General features: G+C 44.5%; 2 protein-coding genes across 2 annotated transcripts; one reads left to right on the top strand and one right to left on the bottom strand.

Annotated features, from left to right (window-relative positions):
• Window positions 1–892: 892 nt before the first annotated feature.
• On the top strand, window positions 893–2230 carry gpr101 (G protein-coupled receptor 101; the record flags this gene model as incomplete). The annotated part of the gene is made up of 1 exon (XM_084449035.1): window positions 893–2230. The coding sequence occupies one exon, from the start codon at window positions 893–895 to the stop codon at window positions 2228–2230; it is 1338 nt and encodes a 445-aa protein (XP_084305161.1).
• Window positions 2231–4682: 2452 nt separating this feature from the next.
• LOC311317893 (transmembrane 9 superfamily member 2-like) lies at window positions 4683–20871 on the bottom strand. Its single transcript, XM_084449034.1, has 17 exons — window positions 20594–20871; window positions 19131–19198; window positions 18946–19039; window positions 18586–18713; window positions 18361–18490; window positions 17197–17324; window positions 16611–16722; window positions 16411–16490; window positions 15708–15813; window positions 13352–13484; window positions 13146–13265; window positions 12517–12574; window positions 12227–12386; window positions 11737–11888; window positions 11499–11610; window positions 9289–9460; window positions 4683–5913 (listed from the first exon to the last, which is right to left on the bottom strand). Exons 1-17 carry the CDS (start codon window positions 20723–20725, stop codon window positions 5846–5848), a joined length of 1953 nt encoding a protein of 650 aa, XP_084305160.1. The 5' UTR covers window positions 20726–20871; the 3' UTR covers window positions 4683–5845.
• Window positions 20872–21511: the final 640 nt, after the last annotated feature.

The raw sequence follows: 21511 nt of genomic DNA, 5'->3' as shown, positions 1-21511 counted from the left end.
ACGTGAAGGGGCTGCCACTGACGATACAGCGGTGGCTAAAATGGGAGCGCGGCGAAGCGATGAGAAGCGAACAGTCTCAATGGGGGACCGTGCGGACGGGTGCTGAAAACAGCATCACCAGCCAAAACACGGAAAGACTCAGTATTTCTAACGGATCCGCCACTGCAAAAGGGAATGACGATTCCAAGGTAATACATTTAGTCTATGATCAGTGTCACTGATAGAGCTGATGTTTTGTCCTGTTGTGTGAAACCTATAATAGACTACGAAATCACTAGATGGTGTGGCATGTGTAGGTTGAACAATGGAATTTGAAGGAGATTGTTTGCATCCTCACTTTTACATCGCCTGTAAGAATTCGCAGCCTACAGCAACCTATCACCACCGTTTAATCTGTTCAGATGCATGGATTATTATTGGTTTATTTAGATTTAGATTATTGATGATTATAAATAAAAAAATTAATTCAGTTATTTGGCAATGGTCTCTGTTTATACAGCCACGCAGGCCTAATGAAATTGTGGGCTTGTAGGCAATGAGGGGCTAATCTACATGCCTGATGCAGCCTACCTGTGTCTGGAATTCTAATCATGTAATTGACTACAATAGATTTATTTGAGGGTTATTCAGCTCTAACAAATTAAGTGAGGATGAAAAATTAGCTTCCAAGGACAGTTTTTTAGTCAGCTTTAGTCATGCTTGTTGGCTTGTCATGTTTGAAAGCAGACAGCCATGTGTTTGAACGTGTGCTTCTCTTATAATCCATTTCCCTCAAAATTAAAACAGACTGACGGATAGAAAGGATCTCCGCGACGCAGGGTGGAACTAGACACAGAGTCTTCTGCCCGCCTGCAGCCACACATGCCCTCTCCGCCGGTCTGTCGGCCGCAGCATGCCCACCCTCGAGGCACCTGGCGTGGGCAGTAACTCCAGCGCCATGCCCTGGGACCCTGGCTCTCCCGGCGCCAGCCCGGCGTGGCCATCAGTGGCGAGCAGCGTGGTGAAGATGGCGCTGATCTCGGTCATCGTGTGCGTGTCTCTGTTCGGGAACGTGGTGGTGCTGCTGGTGTTCCAGAGGAAACCCCAGCTCCTCCACGTGGCCAACCGCTTCGTCCTCAACCTGCTGCTGGCGGACCTGCTCCAGACTGTGCTGGTCATGCCCTTTGCCATCGCCGCCACCGTGCCCAGCGTCTGGCCCCTGGATGCCCGCCTCTGCCAGGCCCTGGTGGTGCTCATGCACCTCTTCGCCTTCGCAGGGGTCAACACCATCATCGTGGTGTCAGTGGACCGCTACCTGGCCATCATCCACCCGCTCTCCTACCCCACCCGCATGACCCCTCACCTGGGCACCAACCTCATCGCATGCACCTGGGTGCTGAGCCTGCTCCAGAGCACGCCGCCCCTCTACGGCTGGGGTGCCATCGACTTTGACCGCCGCCACAACGTGTGCTCTGTGGTGTGGTCCTCCAGCCTCTCCTACTCCATCCTGGTCTCCACCTTCTCCTTCTGGCTACCCGTTCTCATCATGCTGGGCTGCTACTGGATGGTGTTCCGGGCGGCCAGGAGGCAGAACGCCCTAGTCCACCCCATCCAGACCCACAGCCACCCCAACCCCCCGCTCCAGCAGTCGGACTCCCAGGCCCCTTGCCCCTCCAGCCCCCAGCGGCAGCCCCAGCAGGCCCCTTCAGCAGAGAGCTCCTTCTCGGCCAGGGGTTACCCCATCCGGGCCAGGCACAGACGCCACTACCAGTGCAAGGCGGCCAGGGTGGTGTTCGTCATCATGGCCTCCTACATCCTGAGCATGGGCCCGTACAGCGTCCTCAACACAGTGTCTATCTGCTCCGGCGCCGCGGTGCCCCCCTGGCTGGCCTCGCTGGCCCTGGTGCTGTTCTTCCTGCAGTGCTGCCTACACCCCTACATCTACGGCTACATGCACCGGAGCGTGCGTAAGGAGTTCCTCACCCTGCTGTGCGGGCCTCTCTGCCGGCAGGTCCGGCCCAGCCAGAGCTCCGCCGTGGACAGCTGCTTCACCGTGGGCACCGACAGCCGCTCGGCCGCCGCGCACCCCCACCCGCTCAGTCTGGCAGCCCGCGTCTGCCCCCTGCCCACATGGGAGGAGGGCACCACCTCCTCGTCCCCCGCCACGGACAGGAGGTCCAGGGATAGCCGCAAGGAGACCACCACCACCAGCCTGAGCTCAGAGAGGGAGCTCACCATCAACAGCAAATAGAGGAGTCAGAGGCCGATGGACAGCTGGGACGGAGGGAGGGAGGGAGGGAGGGCTTTGTTTGAGCGTTTTCCCCCACCGTTGGAGAGGGTTATTCAGCGTGGTCAACTGGAGCAGATTAGCCTTCCGGTCTACAGGGTTTGTTCTTTTCTGATGTCTGTTGTGGGTGGTCGTATTTATTCAGGAGCGTTATGGTGTTTGTTTAGGAGCAGCTACAGTATATATTATAGAGAAACCCATTGCTGGTTCTCCCATTACAATTCATGTGTTTAAAGAGTAGCTTGAGTCACTGAAGTGAATACTGTTATTGTATTATTTTTTACTTGTTTATAAAGTCATTAAGATATTATCACAAGTTAAAGTAATTAGGAACACATACTCATCTTACTGTCTTGTCAGCTCATATCAGTGTAGTCTCACAATACCAGATCTCTGCCTCAGAAAGTCTGGAGACGTCTCCATTGAAAATCGTTGCTAGAACAGCGCTGAAAACCAACGCTGCCAATTAGAACCACTCCCTACATCTCCAATAAGGTGAAAGACCTTCCTTACCAGAGATTATGCCCTCCAAACGAACTGGAGAGGAGAATCAAAACAAAACATTCACCACATTAGGAAGGACTGCCCTAAAGACGTTGGGGTTGGTTCTGCAATGTAGGGTTTTTTCAATGTCTCAAATTGTTTCCACCCACTTTTAGCGCCAAAATCTGGACGGATGTCTTCAGTCTCTAGTTGAAGACTTAGACTGAATCTTGAGTCTAATATCAGTATAACTATTCTGGGTATGAACATACAGTACATGCCATAAATGTTGTATTTGACTGTTTTGGGTTGTTCCTATGGGCATTTGATACAGGTGCAGACTTGAGAGACCCAAGCTTTGGTGGTGTAAAATGTGTTGTCTTAAATGAGAAATGAGGAGTAGGCTACACCATTACAATGTGTCACCCTAGACACCCTACTCTTATCACCCTCCCTGCGTAAGTGCAATAATATGCTATGATTAGTCAATAGTCAAATTGGTTATGTGGGACCAAAGCAGTAACTTGTGTCATGTTACTTGTGAATCTGGCCTGGTAACGGTGAGTGGCTATTACTATTGGCTGTCAAAAGCACAACTTCCCTCTGCCTGAATGTCCCGACTAGCGTGTCATCTCATCTCTTATATTTACATCTCACATCTAGCATGAAGCTCTGAGCCCCAAACAGTCAGTGGAAGCTGTAGCTACTGAACTCTTGAGTGTATTGTGCTGGAGTGTGGAGTGGACCAGGTAAATGGTAAATGGACTGCACTTATATAGCGCTTTTCCACCTTAGCGGCACTCAAAGCGCTTTACAATGGCCTCTCATTCACCAATTCACACACCAATGGCGGTAGCTGCCATGCAAGGTGCTAACCTGCTCATTGGGAGCAATTTTGGGGTTAGGTGTCTTGCTCAAGGACACTTCGACATGTGGACAGTTGGAGCTGGGATTCGAACCACTGACCCTTCGATCACTGAAAGACCCGCTCTACCAACTGAGCTACAGCCGCCCCCAGGTACATCCTTAAAGCATTGTCAGCAAGGGGAAGGTGGCTCTCCACTCCCCTGTCCTGTCTGGGTCCATTTCAAGGCGGCTTCATTGAATGAGCAGTGCTTGGCTCATTGTGATAGGTTATTCTAACCCTAGAAGAAGGCTACACAATGAGAGCTTGCCTTAGCCATTATACTCCCTCTCATCCTCAGTTCAAAGATGAAGAGCTCACAAAATGTCTCTTTACCCGTCTGTGCCACAGGAAGGTTCCCACTCCATATCATCTGTTGTCCTGCAGCAGGACCAGACCCACCCTGTCACCATTACAGGACCGGCGTTGTTGGATATGGAAGAGTTCAACCAATCCTTTTAGATATTTTACTCATGCTGAGACCCAGTGAACACACTATCAAATGATACCTCATAGTCCACTCACACTGATGCGTGTGATCAGTCATATTTTGCTCAAAGCCATGGATGCAGTGATGCCTATACTATATGTAGACATCTACTTGTACAGTTAGTTCATAGTACCTCAGCTTCAAATAAATCTAGAGTGACCTTCACCTTAGAAGAAGGGGGGTCTATCCATTCTGGATAAATAGACTGAACCGTTGGCTGTAATGTAATTAGTTATTTTCAGCCTAGGCTCTCTAGGGCAACTGGATGTCCTCAAGCCAGTGTGATTTGTATGTGTGATGCTGAGAGGGTGAGGCAGTGTATTAAGTATGTCTAAAATGAATGCTTTGAACCTCAGTTGATTTTAATTTATTTTTTAAAATGTAGTTAACCAGGACATAGTTGACAATCAAATATACAGTAATAGACAGACAACAATCATCACAGACACCATTGTAAAGTATTATGTGATGTGTTGCGTTATATACAGTATGTCAAATAGTAAAACAAAAAATGAAATGAGTTGTTTTATAACCAGTGCTTATAAACTAGATTTCTTGTGAGAATTTATATTGTGCTTTTTTTATTTTCATCATTTTCAGCAGTCAAAAGATGTTGGTGTACAGTTCATTTATAAAAAATAAATTAAACATGTACTATTCAACAGTGTTCTACAGGACTCCGTCAGTGCATAGATAACAGACTGAGAATGGGTTTATGGGACAATAAACAAATTAAACATGAAGCCTCTCATTCCAATTAATCAAATGTGTTTATTATTTGTAAAAACATTATCACCTTAGGTGATGACTTCACACTGCTAGAAGGGGGAAAGCAGCAGTATTTTATACACAGTTACATTAAATCATTTGATAAGCTCTAAAAGGCTAGATGAATGTTCAACCGCAAGTTTGTTGTTGCTATTTTGCGCTATACAAGAATATCTCCAGTCCAAAACGAAGATGATGCCAAATGCATTAAGAGACTGGGCTTCTGTTTTCACCTTTAAAATATAGATGCGCTTCATCATAACCAGGTTTGCTATATATTATCTTCATGTAAACCAAAATGTAGCCATTATATAACAAGAGAATGGACATGTCATCAGGGCAATGTCATGTTTACAGATACATGTATTTTCATTGCTGGGGAAAAAATAAACATAATACAGGCCATTAATGGTTAATAATCTAAAGCCCCTGTCTCCACCCCTCAAGAACACAAAAAACCAACAAACCAAAACAAATAAAAAAAGATATTTTTTTTCTTTTTTTAAAACAGTTCCGTAAAGGTGACATTCTTTTCATCAACATTTATATTTTCGAAGTACAGCAGAGGTGGCGAAAAAACAAATCACAGACATTTGGATATATTGGGAATATAAAAGCAAATTAAAGTACATTTGTGTACATTAGAAACAGAAAGTAGAAGCATTTCAGGTCTTCCTGCATCCTCTTAACACACCGCCCACTGAGGCAGATCTTTGGAACTCACCATGAGGTGCATGGTCTGATGATCGCAAATTAATATTCATCAACACGGAAAGCAACATATATCAAGTTTCTGGGCACATAGAACTGACGGTTCTGCTCTCGTGGTCTTCTCTGGACTCGAGGTTAGTTCCAGCCAGAGTCCATTCAAACGGTTTCCTTCAACAGCAGGACTATGAAAATGGGAAGACCTCCGAGATCCACCTTCTGCTCTTCAGTCCACCTTGACCACACTGTAGATCTTATTTACAAACCAGAAGCAGGCAAAGAAGCCGATGGTACCTGAGGAGGAAGCAAAGAAGACAGGGTCACGCTAGGCCACCAGGAAGCAGGAAGCGTCTCATTGGAGGAGACCACATCTATGATGGTGATCTGAGAGAGAAGTGAGCAGCCACATCAGCAAATTCAAACAGGTGAAGACAGTGAAGACTTGAGTGCACGTGGCTTTTGAACACGCAGGCGTTTCAACTCCTCAGTGGGGCTGCTTTCGCCGGCGAGGCTCGGCGGGCCTCACGCGGTTCGGGGAGGTGGAGACCAGAAATAAATGAATAAAAACACAAAACTAATGAAGGCATACAGCGGCATGGCACTCTAGGAGCACAGTCGCCCAAAATACCCTGGATGTCACATCTCTGCCGGCTCTGCTATCGCACCGCCAACAGTTTCCATCCTCTGAAAAGGCCGATGAATTCCCATCAGAGAGGGGACGGTTGGAAGCGGCGAGATGAATCCACAAGTCTGCGGAAGCACCAAGTGCTTCCATTTGTCAAAGTGGAAATCTGGAGATAGACCATTATTTGAGCCACTCCGGACCCAGATAACATTTTAATTGGACAAAATCCCGGGACGAAGAAGATGAATTAGTCTGACTGACGCCGAAAGCCCCATCTGACTGGTTCAACGGGGCCCACACGACAGACACACAGGATTAAGTTCTGATCAAAGTTGAGAGGAAGTGAATGGGGGAGTGGCAAGTAAGTAACATTTTCTTACTCGCACTCTTGAAAGCCAATCTCTTCATAGGCCAGATTAGGATTATTACAGATCAAAGATTGGGAGTGAGAGAATGAAGATCTTTTCTGTGCTGTTGATCCTCTGCCAGACCTGGCTGACACGGCGTTGGTCATGAGCGCTGCTTTATCAGGCATGTCTCCTAACACATTTGCAGTAGGACTCATGGTTCTGGCCCCGAGAATGGGCCTCTCCCTTCTGGCCTCGCTAGGATCTGGACGTGTTCCAGTTCCCCTTCCTTCCAATTAGGGGTGTGCACGGCGAAGCTAACCTCGTAAGACCATCCTGATCCAGTGAGCTCACATTCAGTTTGACCGCAGATCAGTCTGGCCTTCCCTCTATCTCAAACCCTTATTGTGGGTGGGAGTACTTGCCTTGACAGACTAATTCCTTCAGTCAATCAGCATAACAAAACGTTTGCCAAATCCAGTCAGAAGAATGGCGAAAATGTCTTTTCCTCCGAGAAACTTGTTTAATTGTTATTATTGAGTCTATTTCTGCAATACTGTATTTATGGCTGTGTATACTGTACTAACATTAACATTACTGCTCATTACTTCGGGACTGTTTTGCCACGGGACCACTCAGGGGCTACGTTCTAGGGGGCAGAACAGTCCCTGATTGGCCCGGTCAAAACGTAATTTTGAGATAATCGTTCGAGATAGGGGGAAGTCCAGACTGATCTGCGGAGGCAAACTGAAAGTGAGCTCGCAAGATCGCGATGGTCTCACAGGGCTATGGCTAACCAGCTTGATAACCACTTATTTTGAATTAGGGTGTAGGATATGCCCTCTTCAAGTAAACACACGAGGGCACAAACAATCTATCTACATCATGGATATATTAAAAGAAGAATTTCTGGCTTGTCGGCAATTGTACTGTTCTTAGGACAGAATTGGTATACATTTTTACATCTTAACATATCCAAATGATTTAAGAGGCAATGTTGTCTACAGGATACATTTTTTACACACTGAACTGATAAAGTAAAAATCTTTTTTACACACAAATAAGTTTATTTGTGTGTAAAAAAGTTTATTCTATAGCCTAATTTTATACAAGTAATATTCATACTGGTTTAAATAAACAATCTTATCGTGCTGGTATGTGTTCCCCAGGATTTGTAACCATTCATTAACAATTAAAGAAATATAATAAAAAAAAATGTGACCGACATGAAAATAGAATTTGGAGCCTGGCATGACCATTCGAAAATTCAAATATTCTAACTCATCCCTAGCTGAAATCGCTGAGGCTCTATCAATAAATTCAATACTGTAGGCCTAAATTTATTTATTCGTTATTTAAACAACATCCCTCGGATTGGACCAATTATGCATTTCAAGGGGTGAGATAATGAGATACATTAGCTAGCTACTGTACTACAGCTCACATACGATGTGATTAGATGGCTACGGTGTGAATAACTGATGGAGTAATTTAACTGCAGTAACGTTAACTCAAACACCACAAAGACCCTCTAACTTCGCTCTGTTGGAGCAAAGTGACCATATGAAAGGTATCATCTATCAACTGCTAACGTAGCAAAAACTCCTATTGCAGCCAGTCACCTGACCAGCCTTGCAGGTAGAAAATAATAAATAAACGCATAATAGTTTTTACTGTTGAAACTTATAATAACGCCACAGCTAACCAGGTTAGCCAGCTCCCAACGTAGCCGTTATTCCTTCTCCCTAGAGCCAATATCTAGTAAGTAAGTAAGTAAGTTTTATTTATATAGCGCCTTTCACAGCACGAATGCACAAAGCGCTTTACAATACAATCTGCTCTGTGTGGGTGGAGTTCAGGGCTGGACTAGGCCAGAGATATGCAGTTACCATGTTACCATGTCAACCCATGTCCATCTCTAATAGCCCTGCTGTCCATCCCTCCAGACTGGGGGGTGGAGGGGGGGGGGGCATGCTCATCCCACCTGATAGCATTGTTGTGTGGATCCACATGCTCACATTTTCTCCTCTGGTACACGTCCAGATCTCAAGTACCAGCGCGGGCGGGGGGAAGTTGCCATAACAGCCGTAGTCAGGGATGAAGGATGCATCTATTATACTCCATGGCAACAAGTGAATTTGCGTCTGCCTGAGATTTCCCCTCTATCCAATGGAAAGCAGCAATAACTCCACTAGGTGGAAGGTAGTACTGTAGCTGTAGGAGGGGGTAACTGTGGATCATCCATGTATAAAAGTAACACATGATGCCTCAGTCACTAACCAGTAGCATCAACCTAGAGAGACCACTCCCTTCCCATGATTCAGTGTCTAGACTGTTCCATCTCCACCTGTTTCATCGGGCTCCAAAGAGAGTGTGAGAGACAGCTGGCCGGCAGAGATTAACAAGGCCTTAACAAGGATGAGTAAACAAATGTTTCAACATAGTTCACTTCCTGGTCTGTGATGTCACATGAACAGGATAGGGACCCTGCATCATTCTGTGAGGGAAGACGGACCTGTCTGTGTTGCTCTTTAGTGACGTTAACCTCCTGTCACTCCTCAAACAACCAAATACAGTTAAGCACACCTCCCTCCCTCTCCATTGTAATACACATTCCTTCTCTACACTGTGACGGGTCATTCCAGGGTGTGACGTGGCGTGTGCTACTGGGCCCTGTACCAGGCATGCGTTACTCACCTGTGAAGAGGAAGAATATGAGCACCATGATCATGGTGTAGCCGAAGTACAGGATGGTGCTGGCTGCGCCGATGATCTGCAGCTTGGAGAAGAAGTAGTGCACGGCGTAGACGAACAGGTAGACGGCCGTGAAGCCACTGGTCAGGAAGGAGCGCCACCACCAGTGGTAGTCCTACACAACACGGGAAGACACAAACAAGCAAACAACAATAACGTTCGATTAAGACAAGGAAAAGAGAACTGTATGCACTTTATAATCCGCTCAACAGGAGAATCTTTTCTTGCAAATTCATGGTCATTTTCTATGGTGTAATTTACCATTTAGTAAAAGGAAATGTAATTCACTGCTTACTATGTTTGAATCTTCATGACATAGTACTACACTGTCAGAGCCAACGCTAGGGGATGAGTTAGAATTTTCACATTTTCTAATAATTGTGTGGCAGTCTCCACATTCGAGTTTTACAACCAAAATATTGGGAAGTAGCGGTCTGATTTTTTATTTAAACCAGTATGAATGTTACTTGTATAAACATTTGGCTATCTAATAACATCAATTACGAATCACTCATTTGATCTGGCTCCGAGACACAGCGCATCTAGGCTGATCATGCATTGAGAGAGAGAGAGAGAGAGAGAGAGAGAGAGAGAGAGAGAGAGAGAGAGAGCAAAGAGGAGCATCACAGAAAAAGACAAGACAAGAAAAAGAGAAAGAGACCAAGCCAGAAGCCAATCTAGAGTTAATATTGGACTGGCTTTTACTCGCTTGTGGGAGCTTTGTTAGCTTTGAATGCATGAGGAGGATACTATCTAGCTGGCCTCTTTTGTAACGTCAGTTATCTTAAGCTGGCTAGCCATCTCTTATTTTGTTAGAACTGCTTGACGTTTGGCTGTGTTAGCTGTGAATGATGAGGATGCATGCTATAGTGAATACATTGCATGTGTTAGGCTGACATTTGCTAGCTAGTGTAACTTTGTTGAGTTAGAGTTGGCAATCTGACAAAGTGTTGACAGTTGTGAGATTTTGTGGAATTGAGTTAGTTTTGTTAGTTAACTTAGCATTGCAGCACTAGTTGGCTAGCCACATGATAGGATTGTTAGGAGCCATGAAGTGCAATGTTGTATGATTTGTAGCTAATCATACTGCAATTGGAGATGGATGCGCGTGTGTTTGTGTGTACTGTTGCATGCTGGGCTAACAAGGCTGTCAGTAGACCAACGTTAGTTGTGGCTATCACGTACATTATATCTGGGAATAGCTATACACTAACTAGGCCCTTTTATTCCAGCTATCAACATCATGTTCTTGTCTCATGTGGGTGTTTCACCTTGTAAACAAATGCCTGCATTGAATGCGCATAGTATTTACCGTTTTACAACACAAAACCTGTAGGACGCCAAATCGCAAAAATACAACATCCTCCATTGGGGCGCTTTAAGATGTAAAATATGTTTTTTTTTTTATACCAATACATTGTTGAATGCCTTTCGAATATTCGGTCTTAAGAACAGTTGACTATTCGAAAATGATTTTGGTCAGTAATGCACATTCCGAGTAGCACAGGGCCTTGCATTTTGGAGGGCCTCGCATCAGGCAGGGATTTGTAAAATATTTTTTGCCTTTAATAAATGTTACACATGGTAATGATAAATTTATGATAGTCATATTGATTAAGTCAATCATAGATCTAAAATCTAGGAAAATTCTCACATAATTCTGCTGCTCGTATGTGGTGAGTAACATTTCTGAATTCATATCAATAGCGTGTGCTTAATGTGGGGTATCACTACTTTATAAATCCTAAATCCTAATATGGTTGTAAAAAAAGCTTCTTATATCCATACCCTTCAGCTAGCTACCACCAATGCCAACAAATCCTGTAATTGCACGCGCTCTCTCTCTCTCTCGCGCTTACAAAAAATGCACACTTGCAAAGTAGTGTGAAGTAGGCTAGATCTGCTGTTTGAATAGCACACGGACGATCCAAAACGTATATACATACTGTAATGATGTTTCGTTTTTGTGAGGGCACAAACAAACAAAAAAACTTTGCGCGCTTTGCATGCAATTCCTTCCACGCGTTGACACCGGGCCTCGCTACTTTTCTGGTGAAAGCCCTACAGGGGGACTAGCATATCTCCCAGACAGCCCCGACATGGGGCTGTGCAACTGCACGACTAGTTGCATCAGTGTGCATGCTGTCTCTCACCTCCGCACACAGGTGGAAGTAACAGAGCAGGATGGTGGCCTCGGAGCAGGTAATCAGGAGGATGATGAAGACCAGGAACAGGAAACCGAACATGTAGTACATCTGGTGGGACCTGGGACACAAACACACAGGACAGATCACCGAATGTCAAAGGTTGCTTACACCAAAGCAGGGGGAAAATATTCACTGCAACTTTTAGTAACCTTAATCTTAATTTCAAATGGGTAGCTGTCCCTACCAGATGCTGTTGAGGATGAAGAAGAGCTGGATGAAGATGCAGCCGAAAGGCAGGATGCCCCCCATGATGATGCCAGGGACGGGCTTGGTGAAGAACGACTGCTCAGGGATCTGACGAGGGATCTGATTGGTCCGCACTGGCTGTTCAATCGCCTGCAGGACCGAACGATGGGGAGGGTGAGAGGGAGGGTGAGAGGGAGGGAGAGAGGGCAAGAGAGAGAGAGGGAGATCGATCACAAGATGAATGAGAAAGATATAGATCGTTTTCCCTGGCTGTTCGGTATGCACAGCACATAGAGTCACGTGAGCAGTATTGGACACACAGGGCAGGGGTCAAATGGGCATGACACACGGGTGGTGACCATAAACACTTATCTTACGGGCCAAAGACTGTTAAACGAGAAACCGAGACACATCCGCGCCTTGTGTAATAGCCTACGGCAGTATGAGGGACTGCATCCACACAGTAGGGGTCGGCAGGTCAAACTCACGGGTTTCTTGAAGCCGAAGTAAGCCCCTAGGAAGGTGAGAGGGACAGAGATGCCAAACCACAGCGCCAAGATGGCCACCAGGGTGCCGAAGGGAATGGCTGCTGAGGAGCCCTCCACCCACAGGATCAGGTTCATCAGGAAGAAGTCTGCAAACACAATCCTGTAGGAAGGGGAGGAGGGGACAGTGGAAAAGCAAGAGAGACATACTGAATGAAGTATCATGGGATGTTTTGTGCATCAACTGAGACGTTATAGGTGTGGTGTAGAAGCAAGGTGGAGAGCACACCTACCCTGGACACAGCAGTGCCGTCAGCAGGACATTGGTCTTCCATTTCTCACCGCCAAACGCTGAGGGAACACAGGAGATTGAATGTGGGTTAGTTAGTTAGAGCAAGGTCTTAGGAGACTGGCCAGGTATGTTGCTGAGGCAAGCAAAACACTAATTGGGACTTGTTGTCATGGACCCTTCAAAAAGTTGCAGGTACTCTAATTTCACTAGAGCACAAATGTTGCGAATGACTCATTTCTAGGGCTGGGTATCGATTCAAATTTTAACAATCGATTCGATTCCGATTCACAAGGTTCAGAATCGATTATCACGTTTCGATACGATTCGATTCAATATCGATTCGGTTAGTGTTACTAAAACCTGTTTTTTTTGCTGTAACCTTAATAACATGACTGCCAAGTTATACAACACATCAATATGGGTATCGATACTGATTTCCAAAAATGAATGAATTAATTAATTAATTAACTATTTATTCATTCATTCATTAAATAAAAGATCGATTTTGGGATTCATGAATCAAATGATTCAGAATCGATTCATCTATTTTTTTTTTAACCCAGCCCTACTCATTTCATCAGCTCATTGTGGGCTAGAGTTGTCCCTGAGGGGTGTGTCAACGGCACTCACTTTTGTAGAGGCGTGCTGAGACGTAGCCAGCAGGGGTTCCCAGCAGAACCCAGAGAACCACAGCACAGGTCATCAGAGCCCCACGGTTGGCAGGGGACAGGAACCCCAGGCAGGCCAGAACTGGAAGAGGAGGGGGGGTTGAACATCAGCCTGATCACTATGCAAAACACCAATGGTACATGTGGTGGTAAGAGTGATTCTCTTACAGAGGGTGATGAAGGTCATGATGAAGATCTGGGTGCCCTGGCCCAGGAACACGGACAGCAGCATGCCTTTCCTGGGGGGTCTGAACACATCCCCATGGACCTGCTTCCACCCAGACTCCTCCTGGGCGTCCTCCTATAGGGGTCGGGTGGTGGCACACATGAGAGCCAGTCAAGGGCATGACATTATGCATAATGGTAATAACCACATAAACAGAGCACCTAATCACCACCAAGAGCAAGTCCTCTGACATCGGATAGCAAAGAAAGAAACAAGTGCCTCTGAACGCTTCTGCTGCAGGTTTTTGCCGATAGCTGTAAAATATGGTGTGGACGTGCATCTCAGTGTAGCTCAAAGGCTGACAAAGAAGAGAGTTCATACTCAGCCCTTGTGATGAAAACAAATCTCTCTTGCAAACAATGAACTGTCTGCTATGGCAACAGGCACACCAAATTTTACGACACTGTTTTTGTTGTGACACCTTTAAAGCCAGAAATCAAACCACCAATCGCCAGGTTCGACCACCACCACAATGTGAGCTCTTCAGGCCTGTGACAATCTTACATAGGATATGGAAGTATGTCCTTTGGGTGGTGGAATCTTTATCAAGTTTTCCTGTGAAATATTACAACACAAGATTCGTGACAATCATAGTCATGCTTTGGCAGGGAACCCTTGTCCAGTGTCTATCTTTTGCATCATTTCCATACTAAAGATGATTTGAAGCAGTTATGTGGTTTTAAAGACACTAATGCAGTCCTCACTGGGGCCTGGGACTGTTCTGCGCTTATAAAATCTGTTGCTATACATACTTACATTTTCCTTAAACACAATAATTAAAATGAATGTACTCATAAAAAAGGGTACTTGAAACAACTGCCCTTCCTTAATAGTCTTTTGAACAAATCAGTAAATATATGGTATGTGGAGCGCGCCCACTAAGCACCGTCCTAGTAGCTTCACTCCTGGGTCTAGTTTCGTAAATTAGCCTGATCCCTGTGTCCACGTCTAACCCCTGTGTTGACATGGATGGTGTTTGTGTACACTCTGAATAGCTAGCTAGCTCTGTTCGTATAAGCTAGTTAGCTTCCTAGCTACTGTTCGCATTAGCTAGCTAGCTCGTATTATAATGCTAGCTAACACTAGGACGCTAGCTAGCTAATGCGAACAGTAGCTAACGGTAGCTAACAGCAAGAATGTGAGCTAGTTCGCTAGCTAGTAGTGTTGTTTGCTAGTTTCCAGTAAAATTGTGTTGTTTGCTAGTTTTGCTGTCGGTGTTGTCTCACCAAAGTTGTTTAACCCACCCAACCCATCCTCCCCAAAAGCGCTGGCAAATTTATACCCCTCTTGTATCACGTGTTCCAAGGTGAACAACCAACCACAAACTCGGATTTCGGCGTATGTATTACACGCAGAATTGTGATTTGGCGTATTATATGCACGGTGTAAAAGTGTGTTATTTATACGCAGATTTGGGAGAATGGGCAGCTCTAGGTCATCCTTGGACAAGCCCTCCAGACAAATTTCCAGTCATCTCGATCGTCCATGTACTAGTACTTAACAATCGTATAAACGTCTAGATCAGTGAGTGCGTCTTGTGTCTGATTGTATACAACTAGCTTGGATGTGTATTCAAACGAAAACATATAGCTTACCTTTGAGCCCCAACTAACTTGGCTCAAACAAAAACATTTACTTTGGGAGAGATGGCCAAGTAGACTGCTCTGTCCTTTGTTCACTTTTTACCCATGGCTGGTGATTTGGCTGGTGATTTGGCTGGTGATTTGGCTGGTGCGAACCTGCTTTTGATTTCGAAGTTCGATGTCAAAAGCTCATTTTGATTTTAAATCGAAAATCCTACTTCCCTTGTCTTATCATTTTTAGACTTAAGGATTCTCGCGAAACCTGTACTTAGCTTCCATTAGCTAGCATGTCCACTCCAAAGCAGCTTTCTCTAGAACTGATGTGGGTCCTTGTGCCCATGTTCAGAACGGGCCAAAAGGGGCAGATATTTTCCAGCTTTCTCGAGAACTGCTGATCCAAACAACTTCACATGCAACAAATGCACATCATTGGATCCTAAACAATACACCTGCCGAAGTTCAACTTTATATAGTGCACGGTTGTCGAACAAATCGGGATACAAGCAGAAGTGGAGAGGTTCCTGCCTTTTTAGGTAGGTAGATGATACAGCAAAATGTTTCATAACAGAACACTTTAATCAGTGTTCTTAGACAAGATAGTATGTTCCAAGTTTCATTCCATTTCAAAACATTCTTCACAATTGCCCCGTTAATGATGGATCCATATACTTGCATAAATGGCTCCTATACATATTGAGCATACAGGGCTGTTTACCTGGTCCACCTGGTTGTATCTGGCAATGTCCTTATGCAGTGTCCTCAGCATGATCATGGCCACCATACCGGACAGGAAGAGAACGATCACCAGAGAGTTCATGATGCTGGATGAAACACAGGTCAAATAGGATACCATTAAGTGACAGCCAACATAAATTCTAACAACTGACATTTGAGGATCCAGAGGGTCGTCACCACGGCCCAAGGGATTATGGGCTGCCCCCTCCTCTCCCTGGAGGACCTGTATAGTTCCCACTGTCTCAGAAAGGCACATAACATCCTCGGAGACCCATCTCACACCGGACACGCTCACTTTGAAATGCTGCCCTCGGGCAGACGTTACAGAACATTGAAATCACGGACTAATAGACTAAAGAACAGTCTTTACCCCAGAGCCATAATTGTACCAAACACAACCAAGTCTTGAACACTCATCACTTATCTACTGTGCAATTATTTACTGTGCAATATGACGGAGTCGTGCAATGTTTGATCAGCAGAATGTGAATGTTAATTGTGAATGTTGTGCATTCTTGTATGTATGTTTTTCTACCCTTATTGTATATTTATTATGACTATACTTTTATACTTTTACTGTTCTGCACCTTTAAGGTTTGCTCTTCTAATTTTGTTGTACTTGTACAATGACATTCATTCATTCATTCATCAGATTATGTTTCTCGTCAGGACTAAAAACCCACCTGAACCACTGGATGTTGGTGTGAGGCATGGAGACCAGGATGTAGTCCCACCTGGACGCCCATTTGATTTCATTGTTTTCCTGTGAATATGGAAATGTTCATGACTATGAAAGGTGTTACCCACACACTTGATCTGCAATTCTGTAAACCGGACATATTTTACAAGCAGTGCTTCCGCTCCTAAGATGAATGTAACATACCTGAAAGGTGACGGAGTAAGAGTAGGTAATCTTGAGATCGTTGGCGAAATCTACAGGGACATCCATGGGTGGGCCCTCACACACCATTTTTTCCTCATCAGCATGGTTGTAACTGTCACACACAAACACAAAACACACACACACACAGTTACAAGTTACACCCACACACAAAATTACAAAGCTCCTTCATCAGATGCTTAACATTGTGGCTACACTTGAACTCCTGTACAGTTCCAAATTGAAACTGGTCATACATTTAATGGATTGGTTTGGATGGACATTATGCATGCTGTAACACGGAGACCCCATGTAAACACATTTACCTAATGACGCATGGTGCATTACTACAGCACTGAAAGACAGTGTTTCGCCCTCTTCTGGTGAAATTTAGAAAAGCATGACAATCGGGGTGTACAACTTTGATCTTTAAGGATATCAGGTGGTTGTGTGGTATTTCAGTAAGCTGTTAACTGATTTCCAGGTGTATGTATAACCGAGCCAGGGAGAAACCGAAAAGACATGGTCCTCAAGGGAAGGTGTTGCACACGCACACACGCGCACGCGCACACACACACAGAGTTCTCACCTTTTGGGCTCCAGGGTGGCACCCACCAGTCGAGCCCCCCTCCACCCCTCCGCAGCCCCACTGTGGTATGTGATCTTGATGTCCACGTGATTGAAGATGTAGAACGAATTCTTCTTGTTGAACTCCGACTGAAAAACCAGTGTAGACCAGTCAAATTACAGGTACCCCGTTTTCTAAGAGGATAGATTAGTCCTACATTCATAATATGTAACTGATCCATGACATGTCTGATTCTGTACTTTCAACACCAGCATTCAAAGTTCAGGCCCCACTACTCACTCAGGATTTCACTTATTCAAACGGGCATAGACAGAGAGAGGGACAGAGAGAGAGAGTTTGACTTTGTGATCGACTGATAATCAGCTGGGGCAATATTTTTGGCAGATATTCACTTTTTTCACTATGTCAGCTATCGGCTTCATAGTACCGGCTCAGCTGATGCGACAGTCCTGCCGGCTGGATTTTATCATCATTAGCTAACGTAGACCTAGACTTGCCTTGTGATAAAATGCAAAGCGAATGGCCCCAGACTAGGTTTACAGATACATCAAGCTGCAGGGAGGAGCTGATGTGCCGCTGTGCTTACCGTTCATACTGGCACGTTTGAGTCATTCAAACAGAACTTTCATCGTTGTTAATATTGTTTCCTACCCTACCAATCCTACCTTATTTTCAAACTAACAGCCAAGACTGCCTGGCCCATACATTCTCTGACTGGAGGTTCCACTATTCGTTTTCATGTGCTTTGGATTGTCAGCTCATGGCTTGGCATGAAATATAACTTGGATGGGTAGGGATGTGACTGTTGCTAGATTTGGTTGAAGATTAGAGTTTGCTATGATTGCATGCTAGTTAGCAAACTAGATGAAAGGGGCTCAGTTGCAAACCTTGAAAGCTAGTTGTCCCTCTGTCTCATACAGTTGTATGCTATGGGGTCAGAGCACTATACTCCAAACATTCTTTTTTACCCCTTCATACTTCATTTATAACTTCATTTAAAGGCAGTTTTGTGTCATTGTATTTTTGTGCCTTTTTTTGTTTGCATCAAAAATGTCAAATGTAATATTGAATATCGGCCTCAAATATCAGGTATCAGCCACCTCAACTTGTCAACTATCAGTATCATATTGGCCATAAAAACAGTCTATCACTAGTTTGACTTACATTGATGACACAGGCATCCTTAGCCCGGCCGTCCAATGTGACCAGACAGCCAATGGGGAAGCCAGGATTGCAGTATTTCTGATTGTCCTCCACATCGTAGCACCATGTGACTGGCATGTTGTCAACGATCCTGAAACGTCACTTTTTGTTAAATTCCACATCAAACTGGAAGGACGTGTTTTTCAAGACAGCCGACTTAAAAATTGGGGGGAGGAGGTAGCCCACCAGTGATGCTGGTAATTCAACTGCATTCCTCTCTTGAGGAAATCCAGATTGTTTTTATCCTGTGGTCTGCTCTTCTCATAGGATTTTGTGCACACTTTCTGGCATTCGACATTCTTTTTGAAAGAGAACTGAAAGGCAAGGCAAGTAACATTACTGGTTATGTAATGGGATGACAATGTTGGATATAAGCAGGAACAGGAAGAACAGGATTGACATGTTACTGGAGAGCGCCTCTGCCTGCAGTAGTATCATGTATTGTTTGCATCAAATACTTAAGATGTCATGGATACATTAAACAGAAAATAATCCCAGCGATACTGTGGCCAACAATGACACCAGTCAAAAACATGCCACTCTTACCTTGTATGGCGATGTCTCAATTCTCTCACCAAACAGGACCTGGCCAAGGTTCTCCGACGGCCTCTTCTCTTTTTCATCTTGGCAAAAGTCAAAGCTGTGGAAAACAGTTCACAGTGAATAAGGACAGTATCCAAGGAAGGTTTCATAAGTATACTAGTTAGAGGTGTAATAGCAAGTGTACTTACACGTCATACTCGTAGGGCAGGACAGATTCCACTGAGTCCAGGCGGTTCACAAACAGCTGGATTTCAGTCTACAAAAGAACAGCGCCAGACCCAGCTCAAATCAAGAGAATGAGATGACTGACAGCAGGTTTGCGCCGCAGTCTCACAAGTTTGTCTGTAGCCACTGCTCATCTGAGCCTTCAGCAGCGTGCCCGCAAGCTTTACAGCAAAGCAAACACCTAACATTACATTTCAATATCTAAACCTAGAAACTTATCAGCAAAACGCTAGGAGCAAAAAGTGTTTCTGGTGCAATAAGATGATTGTGTTGACTTCTTGATGTGACAGCAATGGATCAGTTTAACTGCTGCAATAGAATGAACGTTGATGATATGTGCAAAACGCAAGGCAAGGCAAGGCAAGTTTATTTATATAGCACATTTCAGCCACAGGGCAATTCAAGGTGCTTTACATGAGACATTAAAAGCATTAAAACAAAAAGCAAGACATTATAGACATTTAAAACAGAAGGCAGGACAAATTAAAAGCATTAAAACAAAAAGCAAGTCATTAGAGAGCAAGAGGGTATCTAACGTATAAACCCAGAGGGCTGGAGGCAGCGTCTTCCTTCAAATGTCACCTAGTAACTATATAACTAGTAACTAGTGCTAGATTCAGCGACGTTGCTGGTGATCTACAGGCGACATGCTAATGGTGCGTTCGTTTATAACTGGGAGGTGGCAAATTGCGACTTGCTACTAGGAATGATTAAATAAAACACCTCATGAACTCGCACTTCCTCGTCGCAAATTCGGATATGTTTCTCAGCCCCCAGTTGCTCGAATGCACTAGATATAACTAGGTAACTGTGATATAATGGTATATAGATATAACTAGGTAACTGTGATATAATGGTATATAGATATAACTAGGGAACTGTGATATAATGGTATATAGATATAACTAGGTAACTGTGATATAATGGTATATAGATATAACTAGGTAACTGATATAATGGTATATAGATATAACTAGGTAACTGTGATATAATGGTATATATATATAACTAGGTAACTGTGATATAATGGTATATAGATATAACTAGGTAACTGTGATACAATGGTATATAGCTCGAATGCACACAGGTCGGAGGTGGGTATTTTGCCACTTGCGACTTGCCACCTCCGACCACAAACGAACGCACCATAACTGCTAGCACTTACTGGTTTGCCGGTGATCTTACGTTAGACTAGGTCAAGTCTTGCTTCTTGACTCCGTCACTGAGCATGTTCCCTAACGCTGTGACGTCCCAGGGATGAGCTTGCTAGTGCTAACGGAGTTAGATCCGATTTCAAGCTACAGCTAACATTAGCTAACCAACCGCTAGCTGCACAAAGCTCGCTAATGTGACATTGGTCGCTAGGTACATCTTAAAACAAACCATCTCGCATGGACAACAGAGTCATTGATAGCAGTTACTTTACCTGACAATCATCCACTCCAGCTTCTTCACAGAAACTCACTGGGGCTAAACCCGGAAGGTAGAACCCTGAGCACGAACTGAATGCAAGGATCGAGAACACTAGAACAAAACCCGGGTCTATCCGCCTCTTCATTGTATCGGAGATGAAATAAATAATCTGTAGAGCAATGTATCGAACTAATTATCTTTTGGGCGATGGTTTAAATGTTTGCTATCCAGCTTGGAGATGCTGTTTTATCAGCCACTCTGAAAGCGGCCCTTTTAGTTGGCAGGAACCACGACGGCGGACGGACTGCCTACGTCGTTTGTGTCGTTGTCACGTAGAAGTGGGAGGGGCGATAAATCTCAGAGGTAACTGAACCAAAGAGTATGGAATGCCAAGAGGAGATACTTGTGTGAATTTTTTTGGCACCCGCCCGAAGAGGGCGGTCGCGTAGCGTTGCCGCCATTATGGACTGTTATCTGCTGCCAAATTCTTTCAGTCAGGTTAACAAGAGACCACAAATCAACTGTTAACCAGGCCAGGCGCAGCCTGGCTTATGTACGTGGCTGGCTTGTTTCTGTTCAGGACTGGTAGGACGGAAGCTAGTCATGCCACTGAAATAGCTGTGAATTGAAATGACATGAAATAATGTCTGACAAATTAAAGGAGTAGTAAAGGGAAAATGCATGTTTAGCCCTGTTTTAGGGTTACTTGTGATCATATACAATGATTCAGATCAAAACGTTGACAAAGCTAGCATTTTCGAGAAAGTTGATAATTGCTCTACCACCATTTTGATCATACAATGGATGTGGATGGGCATCTTGAAAAATCATTCAAAAATATGTTAAACTCTCGATTTCAAAGACAAGAAACTCACCTAGATGTTAGTTGGCATAAAGTAAGATTCTAGCTCATCTGGAAAGGCTTTTTAAA

Source organism: Borostomias antarcticus (genome assembly GCF_949987555.1).
Source record: "Borostomias antarcticus genome assembly, chromosome: 14".
Classification (NCBI taxonomy): domain Eukaryota; kingdom Metazoa; phylum Chordata; class Actinopteri; order Stomiiformes; family Stomiidae; genus Borostomias; species Borostomias antarcticus.
The sequence above is the reverse complement of the archived record's forward strand: the minus strand, read 5'-3'. Positions and strand labels throughout refer to the sequence as shown.

Coding starts and splice junctions, on each gene's coding strand:
- LOC311317893 (XM_084449034.1), bottom strand. CDS start 20,725: ATGAAGAGGCGGATAGACCCGGGTTTTGTTCTAGTGTTCTCGATCCTT. Junction 19,199..20,593: donor CTGGAGTGGATGATTGTCAG/GTAAAGTAACTG, acceptor GTTCTTTTGTAG/ACTGAAATCCAGCTGTTTGT. Junction 16,491..16,610: donor CTTACTCCGTCACCTTTCAG/GTATGTTACATT, acceptor CCATATTCACAG/GAAAACAATGAAATCAAATG.